Here is a 25,262-nt window from a genome sequence, read left to right as displayed (position 1 = left end):
TCACCCAGGGCATGGAGTACAAGAATCAGCAAAACACATTGCAACTATATCAAACCCTTGTTTGACTGCATTTGGAGTATTATGTGCAGTTTTGGTCACCACACTACCAGGAGGATGTGGAAGCTTTGGACAGAGGACAGAGGACAGAGAAGGTTCGCCAGGATGTTGCCTGGTCTCCAGGACATTGACCATGAGGAAAGGTTAAAAAAGACTAGGATTGTTTTCACTGGAAAGACGGCAGCTGAGAGGAGACCTGACAGAGATCTACAAAATTGTGAGAGGCACGGATAGAGAGGAGAGTCAGAAGCTGTTCCCAAGGGTTGAAGTTTTAATTACAAGAGGGCACAGGTTCAAGGTCAAAGAGGGCACGTTTAAGGGAGATGTGCAAGGGAGGTTTTTCATGCAGAGTGGTAGCAGCCCGGAATGCACTACCAGAGGCGGAGGAGGAAGCAGGCACATTGAAGAGGCACTTAGATGGGTACATGAATAGGGAAGGAATAGAGGGATATGATCAAAAAAAGGCAGGTTCGTTTTTATAATAATTAGGGCATGATAGTCAGCGCAGGCTTGGTGGCCGAAGGGCCTGTTCCTGTGCAGTATTTTTTCACTTGTTCAATATGTCATAGCTTTAAGATAAGGGGCAGCCAATTTAAAACAGAGATAAAAAGGAATTACTTCTCTCAAAGGGTCGTGAATCTGTGAAATTCATTACCCCAAAGTGTGGTGGACATTGGGACTCTGGAGAAATTAGATGGGAAAATAGACAGATTTTTTAAAATTAGGAATGGATTGTGGAGAGCAGGCAGGGAAGTGGAGTTGAGGCTGCGATGCGATCAGGTATGACAAATGAGAGCACAGGCTCTGGGAGCTGAATTCTCTACTCCGGCTCCATGTCCTTATGCTCTTGTGGTGCAATGTAGATTTCAGATTAAAATCAGAGCAGCCATGATCTTACTGAACAGAAGAGCAGGCTCAAAGGACTGAGTGAATGCTCTTGTTCGTATGTTCATTCAACTATAACAATCTTTACCACAGCTGAAAGGAAAATTAGTCCTAGATTCAGGGAGGATTTTACAAGGTCCTTGAGCACAGACAGAAAGCAGAAAGCAGAAGGCAAAAGGCTGCCAACAAATGCTAGATATCAACTCAAGAATTCTAAACTGGGGCTGTATGCAGTGTGGAATGAACCCAAGATATCAGACTCTGTGGCAGGAATGTTTTCACTGAGCCAGACAATTGCTCCCAGAGAGTACAGCATCCTCATTTCCCACAATTCTTCCAAGAGTTATTTAAAGCTATAGTGTCTTGGTTAATGAAATGAAGCAGAATTCCACACAATGACTACTTCAAAAGACATGCTAAACCATGTATAGGGCTACAGTTAGGCCACACACAGTGCTGTACACTGTTCGGCCTCCAGATAGGAAATGTAGAGGTAGGGGAAAATGATGCAAAAAGATTGAAAAAGGATACCAGAGAGACCAGGGCACACCTTTCAAAACTGATTGGACAGACCAGGCTGTTTTCTCTGAAATGATTGAGGACCTGATGAATATCTTTATTATAATGGGTTTTGACAAAGATGTTGCCCACTTCAGAAGTGCCATGAGTACGGGACAGTCAGTAATAAAAAACAACCAGGAATTCAGGAGTTTCTTCTTTACCCAAGGTGGTGAGAACGTGGAACTCAAAGAAGTGGTCAAAGTGAATTGTATAAACATGTTTAAAAGGGAGGCTGGATAAAATATAAAGTAGAAAGGAAAGCAATAGAAGGATATGGTGACAGAGTGGGACAAAGCTCATGTGGAGCAGGAACATCTGCAAATTCTATGAATTAATTGGTTTCCAACACAAACTAATGCCAATTACTGCAAATGTAATCATGATACCCATTACACCAGAGAAGGCACAAACATCTGCAGTAATGCACAGGACAGTTACCTCAGGAGTCTGGGAAGTGTCAGTCTGGGTGAAGGTATCCCTCTGATCTGCTGGCCCAGCCCGGAGGCCCAGACCTTTACTCTTGGATAGGTCATTCAGCTGGCCAGACAGAACCTCATTGATGAGCAGGGAAGTCTCTAGTCGATGTTCCAAGTCCTCTCGTGGAACTGATCTCAGAGCCTCTCGGGAAAAGCTAGAGGAAAGAGTAAAAAAGGGAAGAAATTCACCAATTCAGTGCCAAATCACCAGGCAGCTCCAGTGATCAAAACCTATGGTTCTAGTCATGAATAACCTGAGGAATGGCACAACCAAGTGTGATTGCAATCCTGGGACAGGACAGGGAAAGCAAAGGTCTGCAACTTCAGGAGCCAGGAACTTCAACACCCTGCAAATAACAGCCAATAATTGTGAATCCTCAACTGGAATGATCGCTATTTTCTACTCAGCTTTTTGCAGCTCCAGTCATCTCCTCCTTCAGGGATCAGCACCTTTAACTTAACAATCCAAAAAGAAAAACACTTCCTACTGATTCATAATTAAGGTCCCTGCACTCCCATCACCCAAAGAACACTGCAGTTGGGGTATTGCTGTGCTTTGGGAGGCAGTGAAACACTGGTCAGCGATGCTTTAGTACTGAGCACTGGCAATTTCAGAGCCAGCCCACATGTCCCTCAGACACTCCAGGGAATCAGCTGTCAAAAAAACAAACAACAAAAATAGAGATAGAAAATGGAAGAAGAAATTTATAAAGAACAGTATCAGAACAGGTGGGAGCTGGCATTAAGTATATGCCACACTCAGTCTGTCATCCTGCAGCATCAAGTGCTGTCCACTGGAGGGCCCTCAAACTGCACATTAAAGATTAGCATGAGAGATAATGGGAACTGCAGATGCTGGAGATTCCAAGATAATAAAATGTGAGGCTGGATGAACACAGCAGGCCAAGCAGCATCTCAGGAGCACAAAAGCTGACGTTTCGGGCCTAGACCCTTCATCAGAGAGGGGGATGGGGGGAGGGAACTGGAATAAATAGGGAGAGAGGGGGAGGCGGACCGAAGATGGAGAGTAAAGAAGATAGGTGGAGAGGGTGTAGGTGGGGAGGTAGGGAGGGGATAGGTCAGTCCAGGGAAGACGGACAGGTCAAGGAGGTGGGATGAGGTTAGTAGGTAGCTGGGGGTGCGGCTTGGGGTGGGAGGAAGGGATGGGTGAGAGGAAGAACCGGTTCGGGAGGCAGAGACAGGTTGGACTGGTTTTGGGATGCAGTGGGTGGGGGGGAAGAGCTGGGCTGGTTGTGTGGTGCAGTGGGGGGAGGGGATGAACTGGGCTGGTTGAGGGATGCAGTGGGGGAAGGGGAGATTTTGAAACTGGTGAAGTCCACATTGATACCATATGGCTGCAGGGTTCCCAGGCGGAATATGAGTTGCTGTTCCTGCAACCTTCGGGTGGCATCATTGTGGCAGTGCAGGAGGCCCATGATGGACATGTCATCAAGAGAATGGGAGGGGGAGTGGAAATGGTTTGCGACTGGGAGGTGCAGTTGTTTGTTGCGAACTGAGCGGAGGTGTTCTGCAAAGCGGTCCCCAAGCCTCCGCTTGGTTTCCCCAATGTAGAGAAAGCCGCACCGGGTACAGTGGATGCAGTATACCACATTGGCAGATGTGCAGGTGAACCTCTGCTTAATGTGGAATGTCATCTTGGGGCCTGGGATGGGGGTGAGGGAGGAGGTGTGGGGACAAGTGTAGCATTTCCTGCGGTTGCAGGGGAAGGTGCCGGGTGTGGTGGGGTTGGAGGGCAGTGTGCAGCGAACAAGGGAGTCACGGAGAGAGTGGTCTCTCCGGAAAGCAGACAGGGGTGGGGATGGAAAAATGTCTTGGGTGGTGGGGTCGGATTGTAAATGGCGGAAGTGTCGGAGGATAATGCGTTGTATCCGGAGGTTGGTAGGGTGGTGTGTGAGAACGAGGGGGATCCGCTTGGGGCGGTTGTGGCGGGGGCGGGGTGTGAGGGATGTGTCGCGGGAAATGCGGGAGACGCGGTCAAGGGCGTTCTCAATCACCGTGGGGGGGAAGTTGCGGTCCTTAAAGAACTTGGACATCTGGGATGTACGGGAGTGGAATGTCTTATCGTGGGAGCAGATGCGGCGGAGGCGGAGGAATTGTCTTCTTTACTCTCCATCTTCGGTCCGCCTCCCCCTCTCTCCCTATTTATTCCAGTTCCCTCCCCCCATCCCCCTCTCTGATGAAGGGTCTAGGCCCGAAACGTCAGCTTTTGTGCTCCTGAGATGCTGCTTGGCCTGCTGTGTTCATCCAGCCTCACATTTTATTATCAAAGATTAGCATGAACTATTTTGGGGTTAAATTCACTCAAAAGAGGACACTGTTGCTGCCTATCTCAGCTGCACCGTGGTGGTGGTGGTGGCAGGCCACTGAATCCCTATGTTTTCAAGCGCTCATATTGCAACATATTGCTGTGGAACTGAAGTCACATATGACCAGATCAGTTTCTTACATCACATCAGTGAACCAGAGATAACAAGGTCAGCGTTCCTGCTTGGCCTGCTGTGTTCATCCAGCTCCACACCTTGTTATCTCAGATTCTCCAGCATCAGCAGTTCCTACTATCTCGCTCCTCACATCAGTGAGCCAACCAGTTTTCTTTTATGACGATCTAAAAGCCACACTTTTACTAAAATCTTCCATCTATTTTCAGAATATTAAACCAAATTCAATTTTTAAAATTCATTCATGGGATTTACTGGCATATATTATCCTTCAGAAGAGGTCCTGAAATTATCAGCATGCCATTTCAACTTACAGTCTCTAGATTACTGGGTCCAATAATATAACCACTTACTTCCAGAGTAGAGAATCTGTCAGCACTGCACTGTCCATCATTTCAGTACAGGCTCCCTCTGATGTGGAAGTATTGATGGCCTTCTCAGCCAAGCTGACAGGGGTCACACAGGTTGACACACAATCTGTTCCCACAGGAGTAACTGCAGTGCTGACCTCTTCGTAGGTGACCCGGTTCCGGCCCATTCCTTCTGCCAGCAATCTCCAGGTATTTATTGGCGTTTGCATAGTCCCAGCGTGGATGAGGCACATCAGCGCACACTGCTCTGCAGCTGGCATGGGGCTGGTGCCCATCTCCACCTGCTCCACCTCTTGGCAAGCACCCTCCGGCAGCCCCACCTCCTCCCCAGCTGCCGCTGACTCTTCCCCGTCTCCGCCCACTGGGCCCATCTCCTCCCCGGCTGCCCCCGCTTCCTCCCCGTCTCCCTCCACTGGGCCCACCTCCTCCCCGGCTGCCCCCGCTTCCTCCCCGTCTCCCTCCACTGGGCCCACCTCCTCCCCGGCTGCCCCCGCTTCCTCCCCGTCTCCCTCCACTGGGCCCACCTCCTCCCCGGCTGCCCCCGCTTCCTCCCCGTCTCCCTCCACGGGGCCCACCTCCTCCCCGGCTGCCCCCGCTTCCTCCACTGGGCCCGCTTCCTCCACTGGGCCCGCCTCCTCCCTGGCTGCCCCCGCTTCCTCCACTGGGCCCGCCTCCTCCCTGGCTGCCCCCGCTTCCTCCACTGGGCCCGCCTCCTCCCTGGCTGCCCCCGCTTCCTCCACTGGGCCCGCCTCCTCCCTGGCTGCCCCCGCTTCCTCCCCATCTCCCTCCACTGAGCCCGCCTCCTCCCTGGCTGCCCCCGCTTCCTCCCCGTCTCCCTCCACTGGATCCACCTCCTCCCTGGCTGCCCCTGCCAGCCCCGCCTCCTCCCCAGCCTCTCCTACCAGCTCCACCTCCTCACCCTCTGCCAGTTCCACCTCTCCTACAGGAGCCTCTTCCTGCCCAATCTCCTCCCTTTCCCCTTTCATCTGTTTTAAGTTCACACTGTCCCCTACCATCTGCCTCAGCTCCTCCACTGCACCCACATTTTGCCCTATCTCCACCCACTCCTCCTCCCTCTGTCCAACTTCCTTCCTCTCCATCTGCCCTGTACTCACTCGCTTCACCTCCTCAGTAATCCCCTCATCCTGCCTTGCCTTCATCTTCCATGGGTCCACCTCCTCCCCACCACCCTCCACATTTCGTTTCAACTCCCCAAATTTCACAACATCCTTCGATTGCCTCGACTCAATGCAGGTCAACATCCCTACACTTGCACCCACAGTTCCAGTGCTAAGAGGCGTGGACAGCCCATCAACTGATGTCAAGTTACCAAGCGGAACTTCCTCAAGAGCCTCAGCTGTGTCAATTTCAGGGAGGGTGGCACAGGAATTCTCTGTCAAAACCGCAGGGCAATCGCTTTGCGGTGCATCTGGCTGTCCTGCCATCTCTAGTCTCGAGGGCAGAGAGTTCCCTTCAGCCACTTTGGGCCCAAGACTTGGTCCAGCTACAGTCTCAATGAGACTTGAAGGTCCACCTGGTGCCAACCCTGAGGCTATGGCAATGTCACCGAGTGGCAGCTTGGGGTTTTCCTTTGCCTCGATTTTGACTGGCTCTCCTTTGCGTACAAGGCATGTAAGTGCTTCCCCATTTACACAGGTTAGAACCGGACACTTGGCCTTTGTCAGCAGAGTCTCAGGAACTGCACTGTTAAGTCCAGGTTCAGCTGCATGCATCGCCAGTGGAGTCAAGGTCCTCATCTGGGGAACACAAACACTGTCTTCTTCCACAAAGATTTTTTGACCAGAATCTTCATAAACCAGCTCCAGACCTGGCAGACCATCATCCTGCAAGTTCAAAACAAAGACTCTGAGCAGACATTTTCCCCCAAAAATCAAATATAGGCACTGAACACATACCAATATAAATCAGACAATATCTTCAGGTGATTTCATAAGGAATAGGAACATGAAATTTGCATTTCTAGAGCATCCTCACATCCTCAGGGAATTAAGCTTTTTTAAAAGCTCGGGCACAAGAATGTTGTGGGAAACAGCAGTGAATGTGCATATAGCAAGCTCCAACCAAAGCAATGCCGTGAACATTCGGAGATGGTGCAATGGATTTAGACTATGTGACAGTGCACACATGCAAAAGCTGGTCAGTAGCAGATTTTAACCCTGATAATTTTTCTTTTTTTTCTGTATGAACTTCAGCAACGCTGACGTTTTGATAAGACATGAAACTTCGGCTGACTTCTTGTGTCAGTTGCTTCCAAGGAAAATAGATGAAGAGCAAGCATATAGCATCTGACCCTTGAAAACATGATTCAAAGATAAAGATCCCTAAAACAAATCCTATCGGTGGACCATTACTGGGTAATGGTTGTCTGGGTAGCTCACTGTACACAAATTAGCTGCCACTTTTCCTGTAGCACTGACAACATTCTAGTGGTACATCATTTACTGTATAAAAGGCTCAACATAAGAATCAGGAGGCAGCAATCCAGCCCTTTCACCCCCTTCTGCCCTTAAGATCATAGCTGAACATCTACTTCAACATTTCCCCAGCATTCCTTGATGTTTGTGTGTAGACATCTATTGATCCCAACTATTTAAAGTGTCATAACATGTAAGGCTATTGGCCTGGTGCAGGAAAGTAGGGCTAGCGTAAGTAATAGTATATTTTTGGCAGAATAGACTTGGTGAGCCAAAGGGCCTCTTCCGGACTGTAAAAGTGTACGATTCTATGACTGAGCCACTGGTGTCTCTGGTAATGTATGCCAAAGACTCTCACCTTCAAATGTAAAGCTTCCTCACTATCTCAGTCCCAAATGGTTTGCTCCTTATTCTCAATCGGTGCTTCCTGGTTCAAGAAGCGCCAGCCAGAGGAAACATTTTTGTGTAAGAACTTAGCACGTTTGAATGTGGATTGTCTTGAGGTTGTGAAAAGTGCAAGTTTGCTTTTCCATTTTTCAACCTTTGCAAGGTTAACTGGTGATTCCATGGAGGTCAGGGAGCAGCAAACAAATACTTTAGAATGAATCCATTGAGGAAAATCTATTATAATAAAAAGGTTTATAATACAGTACATAGATAGTAAATAGGTGCAGGAGTAGGCCATTCAACTCTTCAATCCTACTCCACATGTCAATATGATAGTGACTGATCCTGTGACTCAATGCCATATTCTAATTTTCTCTCCATACCCTGTGATGCCTTTAAAATATAAACATGATTCTCTCTCTTCCCTGAATACATTCAGTGACTTGGCCTCCACAGCCTTCTGTGGTACAGAATTTCACAGATTCACTTTCTCTCAGTGAAGAAATGTTTTCACATTTCCATTCTAAATGGTCTACCCTGTATCCTATGACTATGTCTCTTTATTCTAGGCTCCCCATGCAATGAAAACATTCACCCTGCATCTAGTCTATCTGGCCCTTTGAAATGTGTCAAGTTGTCAATCAGATCCCCTTTCATCCTTCTAAACTCATCACCACAAGCCCAGTCAAACCAGGGTCTCCTCATAGGACAGTCCTGTTACCCTCAGTATCAGCCCAGTGAACCTCCTCTGTACTCCTTCTATGGCAAGGTTATAAGGTCAATGATGCACACAGTACTCCAGGTCTGGTCTCACCAAGGCTGCAGTGAGATATTCCTAGTTCTGAACTTAAGTAATCTTGCAATGAAGGCCAACATACCATTTGAATCTCTAATTGTTTGCTGCACCTGCCTGTCTACCTTTGTTGACTGACATACAAGGCCACCTAGATCCCTTCGTACATCCACACTTCCCAATATGTATCTATTTAAATCATATTCTTCCTTTCTGTTTTTCACACTGAAATACTTTGCAGTTAGCCACGTTATACTGCAGTTGCAATGTGTTTGCCCATTCACTCAACTCACCTGCATCTCCTCACAAACCCGCTCCCTCTGCTCCAACCCCAACCTCACCATCAAACCCACAGACAAGGGTGGCGCAGTGGTAGTACGGCGCACTGACCTCTACATCGCCGAGGCCAGACGCCAACTCTCCGACACCACCTCCTACCGCCCCCTTGATCATGACCCCACCCCTGAGCACCAAACCATCATCTCCAACACCATTCATGACCTCATCACCTCAGGGAACCTCCCACCCACAGCCTCCAACCTCATTGTTCCCCAACCCTGCACGGCCCGTTTCTATCTCCTTCCCAAAATCCACAAACCTGCCTGCCCTGGTCGACCCATCGTATCAGCCTGCTCCTGCCCCACCGAGCTCACCTCCACCTATCTGGACTCCATTTTCTCCCCTTTGGTCCAGGAACTCCCCACCTACGTCCGAGACACCACCCACGCCCTCCACCTCCTCCAGGACTTCCAATTCCCTGGCCCCCAACACCTCATCTTCACCATGGACGTCCAGTCCCTATACACCTGCATTCCGCATGCAGATGGCCTCAAGGCCCTCCGCTTCTTCCTGTCCCGCAGGCCCGACTAGTCCCCCTCCACCGACACCCTCATCCGCCTAGCCAAACTCGTCCTCACACTCAAACAACTTCTCTTTTGACTCCGCCAACTTCATACAGACTAAGGGGGTGGCCATGGGCACCCGCATGGGCCCCAGCTATGCCTGCCTCTTTGTAGGTTACGTGGAACAGTCCCTCTTCCACAACTACACAGGCCCCAAACCCCACCTCTTCCTCCGGTACATTGATGACTGTATCGGCGCCGCCTCTTGCTCCCCAGAGGAGCTCGAACGGTTCATCCACTTCACCAACACCTTCCACCCCAACCTACAGTTCACCTGGGCCATCTCCAACACATCCCTCACCTTCCTGGACCTCTCAGTCTCCATCTCAGGCAACCAGCTTGTAACTGATGTCCATTTCAAGCCCACCGACTCCCACAGCTACCTAGAATACACCTCCTCCCACCCACCCTCCTGCAAAAATTCCATCCCCTATTCCCAATTCCTCCGCCTCCGCCGCGTCTGCTCCCACGACAAGACATTCCACTCCCGCACATCCCAGATGTCCAAGTTCTTCAAGGACCGCAACTTTCCCCCCACAGTGATCGAGAATGCCCTCGACCGCATCTCCCACATTTCCCGCAACACATCCCTCACACCCCGCCCCCGCCACAACCGCCCTAAGAGGATCCCCCTCGTTCTCACACACCACCCCACCAACCTCCGGATACAACGCATCATCCTCCGACACTTCCGCCATTTACAATCCGACCCCACCACCCAAGACATTTTTCCATCCCCACCCCTGTCTGCTTTCCGGAGAGACCACTCTCTCCGTGACTCCCTTGTTCGCTCCACACTGCCCTCTAACCCCACCACACCCGGCACCTTCCCATGCAACCGCAGGAAATGCTACACTTGCCCCCACACCTCCTCCCTCACCCCTATCCCAGGCCCCAAGAAGACATTCCACATTAAGCAGAGGTTCACCTGCACATCTGCCAATGTGGTATACTGCATCCACTGTACCCGGTGTGGCTTCCTCTACATTGGGGAAACCAAGCAGAGCCTTGGAGACCGCTTTGCAGAACACCTCTGCTCAGTTCGCAACAAACAACTGCACCTCCCAGTTGCAAACCATTTCCACTCCCCCTCCCATTCTTTAGATGACATGTCCATCATGGGCCTCCTGCAGTGCCACAATGATGCCACCCGAAGGTTGCAGGAACAGCAACTCATATTCCGCCTGGGAACCCTGCAGCCATATGGTATCAATGTGGACTTCACCAGTTTCAAAATCTCCCCTTCCCCAACTGCATCCCTAAACCAGCCCAATTCGTCCCCTTCCCCCACTGCACCACACAACCAGCCCAGCTCCTCCCCTCCACCCACTGCATCCCAAAACCAGTCCAACCTGTCTCTGCCTCCCTAACCTGTTCTTCCTCTCACCCATCCCTTCCTCCCACCCCAAGCTGCACCCACATCTACCTACTAACCTCATCCCACCTCCTTGACCTGTCCGTCTTCCCTGGACTGACCTATCTCCTCCCTACCTCCCCACCTATACTCTCCTCTCCACCTATCTTCTTTTCTCTCCATCTTCGGTCCGCCTCCCCCTCTCTCCCTATTTATTCCAGAACCCTCATCCCATCCCCCTCTCTGATGAAGGGTCTAGGCCCGAAACGTCAGCTTTTGTGCTCCTGAGATGCTGCTTGGCCTGCTGTGTTCATCCAGCTTCACACTTTATTATCTTGGATTCTCCAGCATCTGCAGTTCCTATTATCTCCTCACAACCCCCACCTATTTGTGTGTCAGCAGCAAATTTGGAAATGCTGCATTTGGTTCTCGCATCCAGATCGTGGTCTTCTGATTAAGAGCCAACACTCAAAACATTAACTCTACTTTCTCCCCACAGATGCTGCCAGACTTACTGCAGTTCTTTGTTTGAGACGAGGTAAACTGAGAAGTTAATCAAGAATTTATGAGCTGAACTTTTATGAAATACAGACTGAAGCCACAGTCTAGTTTGAGTTGAGATGAACAGTTTCAGACTAGATGGAGGGCACTTCACTTACAGTAGTCAGGCTTTCAGAGCTGGAAAGAAATCTTAAACCTCTTTTAACAGTTTAAGTAGAGAAGGTTTTCCTTAAAGTTAAGTTATGAAAAGTCCTTGAAGCAGCTGGTGGCTGTAAATCTTGAGGAGAGATAGTAAGAGAGAATGACATCTGGTGAACGTATAGAAAGTAGGTGAAAGGAAGTACTTGCAACATTTTAAATTCTTACTGAGGTGACATAGTGAAGGTAGGAGAGTTATTTCACAAGGGTTGAGCAAAATAAAAAGGATATTGATGGGAAAAGCACTGAATTGTTCTTTTTGCTGTTATGTTGAAATCTTCCCTAAGTGTCAAACATGTGCTTTGTTTATTGTGTGTACAAATTTTTGTTGTTATTTTCACAAAGAAGCACTGACAGTCTTTTGTGAATATATTCTGTGACTGACCACTTGTGTAAACAAATGGTAAAAATAAAACGTTGAATCTATCAAGCCAGGCTTCACTCAGATCTGGCTTGTCCAGTATTACCAACCACTAGGAACATAACATTGTACAAACATCTGATCAAGAGGGAAATTAAGGATCACATGATAGATATAGAAGAAGAAAGATGTGAGGATGCTCAAGTGGAGCACAGGAACTTAGAAAACAGGAGCAAACCCTTTGGACCTCAATGCTCCACCATGCAATTTGATCATTGGCAATTATCCAACTTAATACCCTGTTAACTGCTTTCTCCCCATACCTTTGACCCCTTTAGCTCCAAGAACTGTGTCAAACTCATTGAAAATATTCAATGCTTTCACCTTAGTGATGGTAGAAGATGCTACAGACTCACCACTCTCTAGGTGAATAAATTCCACATCTCAGTTCCAAAAAGCCTATACCATATTTTGCGATTGCAGACACTGGAGTTTCAATCTCCAGCTATCCAGAATGTCCTTCCTGCATTTACTCTGTCTAGCCCTGCTGGAATCTTTTTCTAGGTTTCTAGGAGATTATCCCTCATTCTTCCAAACTCTAGCAGATGTAGTCCAAAATTGCTGCAACTACACACCAGTCTCTGTGGTACCATTATAAAAGTAATCTGGACCAAAGTGTCCATGATATATAGAAAACTGTTTCTCAATCCAACCAAAAGAGACAAAAGCTAAAATCATGAGTCTGTGAAACATGCATTGCACATTCACCCTGAACCACTGAATTGACTCATTTACCAAGCGCAGCATCGAAACTAAGGCGTTGTTCCAGACACACCTTAGCCATGATCTGACTGAGCGTTGCTTAAGGGGCAACATAGCCCAGTCCCGTTTCTATGTTACAATTGCTCTTGAACCATACAGATAGCTCTCCAGCATGGAGCTTGTTCCATTGCCAGACTGTCTTCACTTACCATTAGCTGCAGCCTGCGCATCAGTGGGGTCAGGTTAGACCCTGGCAGAATCTCCGAGCGCCTTTTACCAGAGGGGGTCTTCACGTCGCGCTGAACATTATACTGAGGCAAAACGTCCTGTAGAGGGACTCGCACACTTTTGTTGGTCGGCTACACAGGAAGCAAAGGAGAAACTTCAAACAGCTTCGCAGAACAACACTTAAATTCAGGCATCACTCAGAAACAAAACAAGTTCAGATTTCAGCTCCCATCTTTTTCTCCTCTCAAATGAAATTCGATTGCAGGGAACAGCACAGTTAAGATCGACTGAAACTCTGGAATTCCCTTCCAAAACCATCCATCTTTAAGACTACTTTTAAAACTGGCAACAAAAACAAAGTTGCTTGAAAAATGTCTGGCAGCATCTGTGAAGGAAAAAAAAGAGTTAACGTTTCAGGTCCAGTGACCCTTCCCCTGACCTGCTGAGCTTTTTCTGCAACTTTTTTTTGTTCCTGATTGACAGCATCCACAGTTCTTTTGCTTATTATTCTCAAAATATTATAATTTTCAGCAAAGTTATGGTCACCTGTCCTAATACGTGGTTTAGTGTTGATGTTTGACTGATTTACATATTTTTGAAACAGCTTGGAACACTTTACTATATACTGTCAAGTGATCATCGATCGACAGGACGGCCTTTCATTCTCCCCCCATCCAGAACACAGATTAACGATTATTCAAACGTTTTCTGGTCTGTGTATTTTTTTCTTTGAGGCACATCACTAATGCAAGAGGCTCACAATCTGCAATCCTTTCCTATGTTAACAGTTTTAATAATTGATTTTTTTTAAAAAGGTAACATCGTAATAATGCAGAGATAGTAGGAACTGCAGATGCTGCAGAATCCGAGATAACAAGGGCTGGGTGAACACAGCAGGCCAAGCAGCATCAGAGGAGCAGGGAAGCTGACGTTTCGATGAAGGGTCCAGACCCAAAACGTCAGCTTTCCTGCTCCTCAGAAGCTGCCTGGCCTGTTGTGTTCATACAGCCCCACACTGTGTTACCTCATCATTATAATACAGTCTTTTGTTGAGAAGGCGAAGATGTATTGGCGACTCAAAGCAGGCTGCATTTCCTCCTTCCCTCATCCATCTACCTCCCGATTCCCCCACTTTCAGGCACTGCAGACAGGCAATTACGTACAGTTTGGATTTCCTCGCCCTCATTCTCGGAGGAAGATGATTTCACTGATCTCCTCGAGCTGAACATTCTGTCTTTACCTGGAAGAGAGGACAACACATTTACAGGAGCTTAGCTGCAAACAGAGGGTGAAAGCACAGGGTGGGGGTGGGGGTGGGGTGCCCTGAGTCAAATAGATGGTGATAGCACCGGGGGGGGGGGGGGGTGGGGGGGTATGTAGTGTGGGTAAGGAGAGGGAATCTGGCGCGGTGGGCGGTGGTGACAGTTGGGGGAACAGTACAGTAAAGGAGACAGGAAGGGAAAGGAGTGAGTAAGTCCCGGGGTTACTGTCCATTGCCTGTGAGCCCTCGCTCTCGCCCTCGCCCTCGCCCTCGCCATCCCCAATCCCCTCAATCCCTCATTCCCCCCCACACATCCCACTCTCCCCACATTTTTTTTCCCCTTCCTTCCTTCCTTCCTTCCTTCCTTCCTTCCTTCCTCTCTCTCTCTCTCTCTCTCCCTCCAGCCGCCCCGAACCTGTTTTCAATCTCGCCGATCCTCCCGCCGTTTCTTTCTCTCTCATTCGTATCTAACCGCCCCGTCGCTCATTGGCTCGGCTGGCCGTGCCTGCGTGTGACGTCAGCGCGCTGCGTCCGTACCCGATTGGTCTCGGCCCGTTACCCGTGACAACCCGGTCATTCACGAACGAGGCGATGAGAAGCGCGGTGCCGCCCCCAGCGGCCGGAGGTCAGGCCGCAGCAGTCGCTGTATCTCCTGTGGATGGGGAGAATTCAATGGGGCATTGCACATCAAGTCAGTGTCCACCCATCCTGCCCCCTCTCTCTACCCACCTCCCAGTGCCCAGTCCTGAAGAAGGGTAGTACCCAAAACGTTGGCTGCTCCTTTCCTCCAGATGCTGCCTGGCTTGCTGTGGCTTTTCCAGCTTGTCTTCCTTGGATTCCAGCATCTGCCTCTAATCACTGGCATTAACTTGGTGTCAGCTTGCAGTTCTGAAGGAGATAGCTGAAGAGGCAGTGGAGGCGTTAGTGTTGATCCTCCAGGAATCATCGGAGTCAGGGAGGGTCCCAGAGGACTGGAAAATCACTAATGTACACCCCCGCCCCCCGGATCTAGGGAGGGAGTAAGGCAATAGGCAGAAGATTCCAGGCCAATGAGCGTGACCTCAGGCACGGTAATTGTGAAGGATGAGATTTCTTAATACTTGGAAGTGCATGGTCAAGTAGGGCAAAGTGAGCAAGGTTTCATCAAGGAAAGATCATGCCTGACAAATCTGTTAAAGTTCTTTAAGGAGGTAATGGGAAGGTTAACATCCAGGATTCTCTAAAAGTAAACTTGCCCGTTGGATCAGTAGTTAAGAAGGCAAATACAAATGTTGACATTTATTTGGACAGGACTACAATATAAAAGCAGGGATGAACATCTGAGGTTTTATAAAGGAGACCCCCCCCCCTTATTCCTGTTCTGAGGAAGGGTCACTGGACCCAAAACGTTAACTCTGTTTTCTCCTGCACAGATGCTGCTAGACCTGCTGAGCTTTTCCAGCAACTTTGTTTTTGTTGTTGTTATTTGTGAGGTTTTATAAAGCTCTGGTCAGACCACATTTAGAATATTGTGAGCAGTGTTGGGGCCCCATACCTCAGAAAGGATGTACTGCCCCTGCAGCGAGTCCAGAGGAGGTTTACGGGACTGATCCCAGGAAGGAAAGGCTTAACACATGATAAATGTTTGAGGATTCTGGGTCTATACTCGATGGAATTTAGATAGACGAAGGGGGATCTAATTGAAATTTACAGAATGTGAGCAGCCAGGACAGAGTCGATCTTGGGAGGATATTTCCATTTTATTTAATATTCATTCACAGGATGAGGGTGTCGCCAGCTAAGTCAGCATTTATTGCCCATTCCTAATTGCCCGGAGAGCAGCTGAGAGTCAACCACATTGCTGTGGATCTGGAGTCACATGTAGGCCAGACCAGGTAAAGATGGCAGTTTCCTTCCCTAAAGGACATCAGTGAACCAGATGGATTTTCTGACAATTGGCAATGGATTCATGGTCATTACTAGCCTATTAATTCCAGCTATATATTGAACTCAGTTTCCACCATCTGGTATGGTAGGATTCAAACCCAGGTCCCAAGAACATTACCTGGGTCTGTGGAATAACAGTCCAAGAATAGTACCACTAGGCCATTGCCTACCTGAGGGCACAGCTGTAGAGTAAAGGGAAGACCCTTTAAAACAGAGATGAGGAGAAACTTCTTCAGCCAGAAAGTGCTGAATCTGTGGATTCATGGTCACAGAAGCCTGTGAAGGCCAGGTCTTTGAGTGTATTTAACAAACCCTATCTTGGAATTCTCCAGCATCTGCAGTTCCCATTATCTCTAACAAAGAGATAGATAGGTTATTGATTGTCAAGTGGATCAAGGATTACAGGGAAAGAGCAGGAGAATGCGGTTGAGAAACTCATTAGCCATGATTGAATAGCGCGACAGACTCGAATGGCCGAATTTATGTTTTAGAGTCTAAAATGATCTCTCAGAAATGAGAGTCCAATCATAGAATCCCTGCATTGTGGAAGTAGACCATTCAACCAGCACCGACCCTTGAAAGAGCATCCCACTCAGATCCAGGACACCCAACCTCACCCCTGTAACTCGTCGCTTTCATGACCAATCCACCTACCCTGTATATCTTTGGACAGTGGGAGGAAACCCACACAGACAAGGGGGGAACATGCAAATTTCACCCATGACTGGGCTTGAACATAAGTCCCTGGTATTGTAAGGCAGCAGTGCTAACCAGTAAGCCATCATCCAGTGCAGTAAACAATTTGTGTTACTGGTGTTGAAAGTCACTTTTAACATATGTGTGTGTTCCAATATTCTGCAGACATGATTCAGAGCAAAGCATGCCTTTCTCCACAATAGGGAAGATTGCTCGTTACTGTTGATGTATGTATATTTCTCCTCATAAATGGGACCTTTCAATGTCAATACAACGTGGTAACACCTCCTTTAACTCTGGGTATGCGGCCTCCAGCTGCAGGCAGTTTTAACTCAGATGGTAAAATGTTCATACCCACTTACCATGGTGGGAGGGTGGCAATGTGGGCTTCCAGCACTAAACACTATGGTAGCTTTGCAGGCCTCCTAGCTTGATCATGACACTCTGAGTGGGAAAGGAAGGAACAGGGTGCATAAGCATAAAAAAAACAGCAAATAGGGTCAAAGTGGGGCAGATAAAATGGTAAAAAGGCAAAATTAATGTATGCAGCATTTGGAAAAAGAAACAAATTAACGGCACAAATAGAGGTTAATAGGTATAATCTTATTGCCATAATGGAGACATAAGGAGTTATGAGGAGATCAAAGCTGGAAGCTAAAATATCAGGTTATGTGATTTTTCAAATGGACCACTAAAAAAGAAAAGGTGATGGGTTGGCTTCGTTAGTACAGAATGGAATAACTGTGATATTAAGAAATGATGTAAAATCAGATGATGTAGAATCCATATGGATGAAGGTAAGAAATAACATGAAGAAGAACATAAGAGCAGAAGAAAGCCATTCAGCACCTTAAGTCTGATCCACCATTCAATAAAATCATGGCTGACCTATTGCCTAAGTGTGTATGCCTGACTTTGGCCCATATCCCTGAATACCTTTGCTTACCAAAAACCTTAACTAAACATCTATCTTTAAAATTATCAACCAATCCATCATTCGCTGCTTTTCATGGGAAGGCGTTTCAAACACTTTTTGTGCGTCAAAATGTTCCTAACATCTCTCCTGAATGGCCTGGCCCTAATTCTCAGACTGTGACCCCTAATTTTAGAATCCCCAACCAGTGGAAATAGTTTATCTCTATGCACTCTGTCTTTTCCTGTAAATATCTTGAAGAATTCGATTAGACCGCCCCTTAACACTCTAAATTCGAGAGAAAATAATTTGTGTAATCTCTCCTCATAACTTAACTCCTGAAGTCCAGGTATCATTCTTCTAAACCTACTTTGTACTCCTCCCAAGGCCAATATATCCTTCCTGAGGTGTGGTGCCCAGATCTGCTCACAGTACACCAAGTGGGGTCTCACCAGGGTTTTGTATAACTGCAGCATAATGTTTGTATCCTTATACCCCAGCCCTTTAGATGTAAAGGCCAGCATTACATGAGCCTTCTGAACCTGTTAATGACATTTAAATGATCTCTGCATCTGAACCCCCAAGTGTCTTTGGACATCAACAGTTCTAAACTTCATAACATCTAGAAAGTACCCTGATTAATCACGTTTTTGCTCCAAAATGGATAACTCACACTGGTGGGTCCTCTTACAGTAGCTGATCTGGAGGACAGAAAATAAACCAGGATAAGGTCATGAACAGAAAGCAGTGCATTAATTTTGGGTGAATTTTATACATCATCTCCTAACAAAGCCATCCCATCACCCTTTCCTTTTTGGCTATGCATTTGAAAAATCACATTCCCTGAATAGCAGATCCATGGTGAACCAGTGGAATGGAAAAGTTTTAAAAACCAACAAAAGATGATCAAAAAAAAGGGAACAAACAAATTATTAGGGCAAACTGGCAAGTAACAAAAAAAAGGACAGTAGGAGCATCTTTAAATATATAAAAAGGATGAGCAAGCTTTCAGAACATAGCCTCTTTGTCAGGTGAAGCAAGGTTTAGTGGACCTTATCAAATTGAAAGGAGATTGAGTGAGGTGAACTATTTAATAAGGACTCCAGATAGAAATCTCACAAGAGCGTATCATGTGAATACACTGTAAAGGTATTTTGATAAGGAGGGAAAGCAAAAGGAGAACGTGTTACTGGTTACAAGAAGAACAAGTTCAGCGGATTCTGAGATAATAGGAACTGCAGATGCTGGAGAATCTGAGATAACAAGGTGTAGAACTGGATGAACTCAGCAGGCCAAGCAGCATCAGAAGAGCAGGAAGGCTGACATTTCGGACTTGAAACATCAGCTTTCCTGCTCCTATGATGCTGTGTTCATCCAGCTCTATGCCTTGTTATCTCAGAGGATTCTGAATTGGACAATTCCTCAAATTAAATTGGATAATGAGGAAGTTCTCGAAAATTGGGATAAATTATTAAGTCATCTTCCAGGGGAAAATCAAAATGACCAGAAAGAGTTATTATTATTGCATGGAGAGATATGTAGGAGTAAGGTGGGAAGTTTTAATCTGATTCTGCATGATGTAGCTGTAGGAAATTAAGCAACATCCTTATAGACTTAACCATCTAAAGTTGGCACAAGTTAAAAAGAGATCGAACACAGGCTCAAAGACAACATAACTGGAGTGAGTTGCAGTAACTGCAGTTTACCCATAGTAATGATGCCAAAGCCAGATGGTACCCAATGATTATATGTTGACTGTAGTAAAGACAATGGAGTTACAAGGCCCGAATCGTATCCAATTACATGTTTGGAAAACTGTATTGAGAAAGTTGGACAAGCAACTTATATTTCTAAATTCAACTTCCTCTGAGAATACTGGCAAGCGCCTTTATCCAAAAGAGCAAAGACAATTTTGGGTTTTGTGACACCAAATGGACTGCACCAATTTAATGTCATACCATTCGATATGAAAAATGCACCAGTCACGTTTCAAAGATGAATCTGTGAAGTCATTTCTGGATTACCCAATTGCGTGGCACACATCAACAACCTGGTGATTTTTTAGTCACACGTTGAAGGAACATTTTCAGCATTTATTGGAATTGTTCAGTTGACTTTGGGAGGCAAGCTTGGTGATAAACCTGGCTGAGAGTGATTTCACCAAAGCCAAAGTCATATTCCTGGGCCATGTTATCGGGTGTGGACAGACGGCCCGTGGAATGTGAAAACAAAGGTTGTTGGGGAGTTATCCATACCATCGTCAAAGACAACTGTTTGATGATTCCTGAGATTAAGTGGGTTTATCAGAAAGTTCGTACCTAATTTTAGCAGTGTTTGCTCGACTGACTGACTTACTGAAGAAGTGCAGAAAATTTCAGCGGATGGCACACTGTCAGAAGTCATTTGACAGCCTGAAAGCTGTGTTAACCACTGCCTCAGTGTTAGCCATTCCCAATTACACAAAGCCATCCAAAGTGGCTGTCAATGTCAGTGTACCTATTGGGTGCTTTTGCAGAAAATTGAATCAACCGAAACAATGCAGGATTGAGAAGGAGACCTTGAGCTTGGTGTTTGCGTTACAACATTTCAACATTTAGGGTGCCAGCAGTGTGCCTGAGACAATCGTACATACTAATCACAACCCATTAAAGTTTTTGGAGAAATTTAAGGACACGAAATTCCAGACTGTTTAGATGGAGCTTATTATTGCAGCCATTCAGTTTGAAAATTATACATGTAGCAGGATGAGGAAACGTAATTGCTGGCACGTTGTTGCAACTTGGATGAAGAAAGGAGGAGCTGTTCGTTGACATGAGTAAAAGGACTGAAATAGAATGTAGTAGTGAATGTTTGCATGCTTGGAGTCACTGTAATATATATATAGTGGTGAACTAACAGAGTAAGACTAACATTTTAAAATGAAGCCTTTGTGTATTGATGGTTCATTTTTTTCTTAAGGAGAGGTAGGTGTGACAAAGATTATTTTGTCTCAGGTTTCTTTGAAGGTGGGAGTGTAAAAGCAGAGGTAACAACGTGGCTAGGGATCCAGCTGGAATCAATAGTGTGAGAGCCCTTTAGGTTATTTTGAAAAAGTTTAACAATGAAAGGGGAGTGACCAGTTCTCCCAGTTTGGGCTTTCCAGTTTTTTTAGCTGCAGCTGTCACGAGATATTTTGAGTACCATAAGGGTTGAAAGCTTCAGTAAATGATTCCTAACTGTCTTTTTCTGAAATCTGTCTGGCTGTTGTTCCCTGCTGCCTGTAAGAATCTGTGTTTGAATTTACCTTTTTGCCCAGGGGTGTGTTTATGGGATGGTACTATATTGGAACAGTTAATTAGTTGCTACTGTATCAAGTATTTGATTAAGTTTCCCAATAATTGTTATTCTAAATTCCAGTTTCTTTTGTTTGTGTTTAAATTGTAGTGTTTAAATCGATTTTATTTTGCTTAAAGCCAAGTGGTTTCACCAGTTCCTCACATTTACCTTTAAAATAAGAAAACGTTAGGATCTAAGCTACCCTCTTAAAATATTTTAAGGGGTTCTGGCCTGGTCCATAACAGACTATAGTTGATTTGTGGATTAATTCCATCTGTTTTGATTTAATATCCAGTTACAGTCTGGTGCAATGGAAGTTCGAGATATAAAAATGATTAAACGCCAGCATTTACTGCTTTTTCTCTTAAACTTCCCCTGAGGAAGTGTTCCCAAACATCTCCTCTGAATGGCTCACGTTCCCTTTCCATCATGGAGTTGCCGCAGCAGTTCAAACGGACATGGGTCCTAGCCTCTTACAGAAATAATCCTACGCCAGGTATTTGGGATCAGTTCAGAATTGACAGCCTATAATTGCTTTTATTCTGTGGTGGGACTTGAGCACCAGTGGTCCGGGCAGCATGTGTTGATCGTGTGGCAGATGTTGTCAATCAGGAGCAAAAACAGAATATGCCGGAACAGCTCAGCAGGTCTGGCAGCATCTGTGAAAAAAAAATCAGAGTTAACATTTCGGGTCCGGTGACCCTTCCTCAGACTCTCCCTGTGTTGCTCATCCCTAGTTAGCCAGAGAGGAGTTAAGAATCAACCTAGTTGCTGTGATCTGGAGTCACATGTAGACCGGACTGGGTGAGGATAATCGATTTCCTTCCCTAAAGGATAGAGTGAACCAGATGGGTTTTCATGACAAATTAATAGTGGTAACTCAGTTGTCATTAGACATGCTTTTTACTTCAGTTTTTATTATTGAGTTTAAACTTCGCCATCTGCCACGGTGGATAGTTCGCCTGGTGTACTGGCCCAGTGACATTACCATTATGCCACCAGTTCCCTAAAAATCATAGCTTGATGGCGCAGTGTGGGCTCCAGAGATCCTTATTGTGTCTGACCAAGAAAGACAATGCACTGCATGTTACATTAGAAATTGTGAAACTACTGCATATGTTAGTGGACGAATGCTCTTATGTGTCTGTACCTTCTAGTGTCAAAGGGAGAAAGACTTGTATTTCTGTCATAACTTCCATTGGATATCTCAAAGCACTTTAAAGTTAGCGAAGTGCCATTGGAGTATTGTCACTCTTGTAATGCAGGAAGAACTTACATTTACAGAGCAACATTGGCATGGTCCAAAAATGGTATGAATGTTAAATCATGTGGACAGCATAGAAACAGGCCAATCAACACCAATGATCTATGCTGGCGTTTCTGCTCTAAACAAACACTGATCCCCATTTTGGTTGACTCGATCAGCATATATAGTCAATCCTTTCTCCCTTATACATTTATCCAGCTTTCCCTTCAATTATTTGGCAGTACACTGACTGTTGCAATGTAGGGAAAGATGAGATAATTGCCAGGAAAGTAGACAACTGAATATTTACCACAAGCTGTGAGGTGTGTATCTGGTCAGCCTACGGCCTACTGCAAGTGTGTGTCTGAATATGCCTGGCAGTTGAATGCCTCACCCAGCAGATGGAGACACAGGACCACAGTGAGGAGCCATCTGAACATTGCTAAGACAACAAGGTGTAGAGCTGGATGAACACAGCAGGCCAAGCAGCATCTCAGGAGGACAAAAGTTGACGTTTCGGGCCTAGACCCTTCATCAGAGAGGGGGATGGGGTGAGGGTTCTGGAATAAATAGGGAGAGAGGGGGAGGCAGACCGAAGATGGAGAGAAAAGAAGATAGGAGAGTATAGGTGGGGAGGTAGGGAGGGGACAGGTCAGTCTGGGGAAGACAGACAGGTCAAGGAGGTGGGATGAGGTTAGTAGGTAGCTGGGGGTGCGGCTTGGGGTGGAAGGAAGGGATGGTTGGGAGGAAGAACAGGTTAGGGAGGCAGAGACAGGTTGGACTGGTTTTGGGATGCAGTGGGTGGGGGGAAGAGCTGGGCTGGTTTTGTGATGCAGTGGGGGGAGGGGACGAACTGGGCTGGTTTTGGGATGCGGTGGGGGAAGGGGAGATTTTGAAGCTTGAGAAGTCCACATTGATACCATTAGGCTGCAGGGTTCCCAGGCGGAATATGAGTTGCTGTTCCTGAAACCTTCAGGTGGCATCATTGTGGCACTGCAGGAGGCCCATGATGGACATGTCATCTAAAGAATGGGAGGGGGAGTGGAAATGGTTTGTGACTGGGAGGTGCAGCTGTTTAGTGCGAACCAAGCGGAGGTGTTCCTCAAAGCGGTCCCCAAGCCTCCGCTTGGTTTCCCCAATGTAGAGGAAGCCACACCGGGTACAATGGATACAGTATACCACATTGGCAGATGTGCAGGTGAACATCTGCTTAATATGGAAAGTCATCTTGGGGCCTGGGATGGGGGTGAGGGAGGAGGTGTGGGGGCAAGTGTAGCACTTCCTGCGGTTGCAGGGGAAGGTGCCGGGTGTGGAGGGCAGTGTGGAGCGAACAAGGGAGTCACGGAGAGTGTGGTCTCTCCGGAAAGCAGACAAGGGTGGGGATGGAAAAATGTCTTGGGTGGTGGGGTCGGATTATAGATGGCGGAAGTGTCGGAGGATGATGCGTTGTATCCGGAGGTTGGTGGCGTGGTATGTGAGGGCGAGGGGGATCCTCTTTGGGCAGTTGTGGCGGGGGCGAGGTGTGAGGGATGTGTTGCGGGAAATGTGGGAGACGCAGTCAAGGGCGTTCTCGACCACTGTGGGGGGAAAGTTGCGGTCCTTGAAGAACTTGGACATCTGGGATGTGCAGGAGTGGAATGCCTCATCCTGGGAGCAGATGCGGCGGAGGCGGAGGAATTGGGAATAGGGGATGGAATTTTTGCAGGAGGGTGGGTGCGAGGAGGTGTATTCTAGGTAGCTGTGGGAGTCAGTGGGCTAGAAATGGACATCAGTTACAAGCTGGTTGCCTGAGATGGAGACTGAGAGGTCCAGGAAGGTGAGGGATGTGTTGGAGATGGCCCAGGTGAACTTGAGGTTGGGGTGGAAGGTGTTGGTGAAGTGGATGAACTGTTCGAGCTCCTCTGGGGAGCAAGAGGCAGCGCCGATACAGACATCAATGTATAACGGAGGAAGAGGTGGGGTTTGGGGCCTGTGTAGGTGCAGAAGAGGCACTGTTCCACATAACCTACAAAGAGGCAGGCATAGCTTGGGCCCATGCGGGTGCCCATGGCCAGCCCCTTTGTCTGTCGGAAGTGGGAGGAATCGAAAGAGAACTTGTTGAGGGTGAGGACAAGTTCGGCTAGGCAGATGAGGGTGTCGGTGGAAGGGGACTGGTCGGGCCTGCGGGACAGGAAGAAGCGGAGGGCCTTGAGGCCATCTGCATGAGGAATACAGGTGTATAGGGACTGGATGTCCATGGTGAAAATGGGTGCCAGGGAATTGGAAGTCCTGGAGGAGGTGGAGGGCGTGGTTGGTGTCATGGACGTAGGTAGGGAGTTCCTGGACCAAAGGGGAGAAAATGGAGTCCAGATAGGTGGAGATGAGTTCGTTGGGGCAGGAACAGGCTGAGACAATGGGTCGACCATGGCAGGCAGGTTTGTGGATTTTGGGGAGGAGATAGAAACGGGCCATGCGGAGTTGAGGAATAATAAGGTTGGAGGCTGTGGGTGGGAGGTCCCCTGAGGTGATGAGGTCATGAATGGTGTTGGAGATGATGGTTTGGTGCTCGGGGATGGGGTCATGATCAAGCGGGCGGTAGGAGGAAGTGTCGGAGAGTTGGCATTTAGCCTCGGCGATGTAGAGGTCAGTGCGCCATATTACCACTGCGCCACCCTTGTCTGCGGGTTTTATATCTGAACATAGCTGATGACTGCCTCTGAATCGTGATAGTGATGGACTGTCGGGATTCGGGCCGAGAGTGTAGTCAGTCCAGAAACTGGGAAAACAGGAGAACAGATTAACACCCAGACCTCACGGATAAATTAATTTCTCAACTAATACTGAGTGACAAACACCACAAATAAATATTATTTGATCAATAATCAAAGAATTTATTCAATAAGATCAGCCGTAATCTCACTGAATGGCAGAACAGACTTGATGGGCTGAATGGCCTACTTCTGTTCCTACATTGTATGATCTCCCATTTCAGGTGACCATGAAAGATTTGTGAGTAGGCAGGGACTACAGCTGTTCATGATAAGATTTATCCAAATTGTCAGATATAGAGTCATAGAGTCTTAAAGCTTGGAAACAGGCCCTTCAGCTCAACTTGCCCATACTACCCAGTTTTCACAATTAAACTCGTTCCATTTGCCTGCGTTTGGTCCATATGCCAGTGTACCTATCCATGTAT

At 47.1% G+C, this 25,262-nt stretch overlaps 1 protein-coding gene across 1 annotated transcript in view; it reads right to left on the bottom strand.

Annotated features, from left to right (window-relative positions):
• spag5 (sperm associated antigen 5) overlaps positions 1-5,152 on the bottom strand; it is a 54,162-nt gene extending 49,010 nt beyond the window's left edge. The window contains exons 1-2 of the mRNA XM_059655489.1: positions 4,792-5,152; positions 1,942-2,134 (exon numbers count right to left, since the gene is read on the bottom strand). Of these exons, the coding sequence (XP_059511472.1) occupies positions 1,942-2,134; positions 4,792-5,084 (486 nt within the window). The 5' untranslated portion in view covers positions 5,085-5,152. The remainder of the gene's footprint in view (positions 1-1,941; positions 2,135-4,791) is intronic.
• Between the last annotated feature and the right edge of the window lie 20,110 nt (positions 5,153-25,262).

Source organism: Stegostoma tigrinum, chromosome 27 (genome assembly GCF_030684315.1).
Source record: "Stegostoma tigrinum isolate sSteTig4 chromosome 27, sSteTig4.hap1, whole genome shotgun sequence".
NCBI lineage: Eukaryota > Metazoa > Chordata > Chondrichthyes > Orectolobiformes > Stegostomatidae > Stegostoma > Stegostoma tigrinum.
This window is presented reverse-complemented; position numbering and strand designations above follow the sequence as displayed.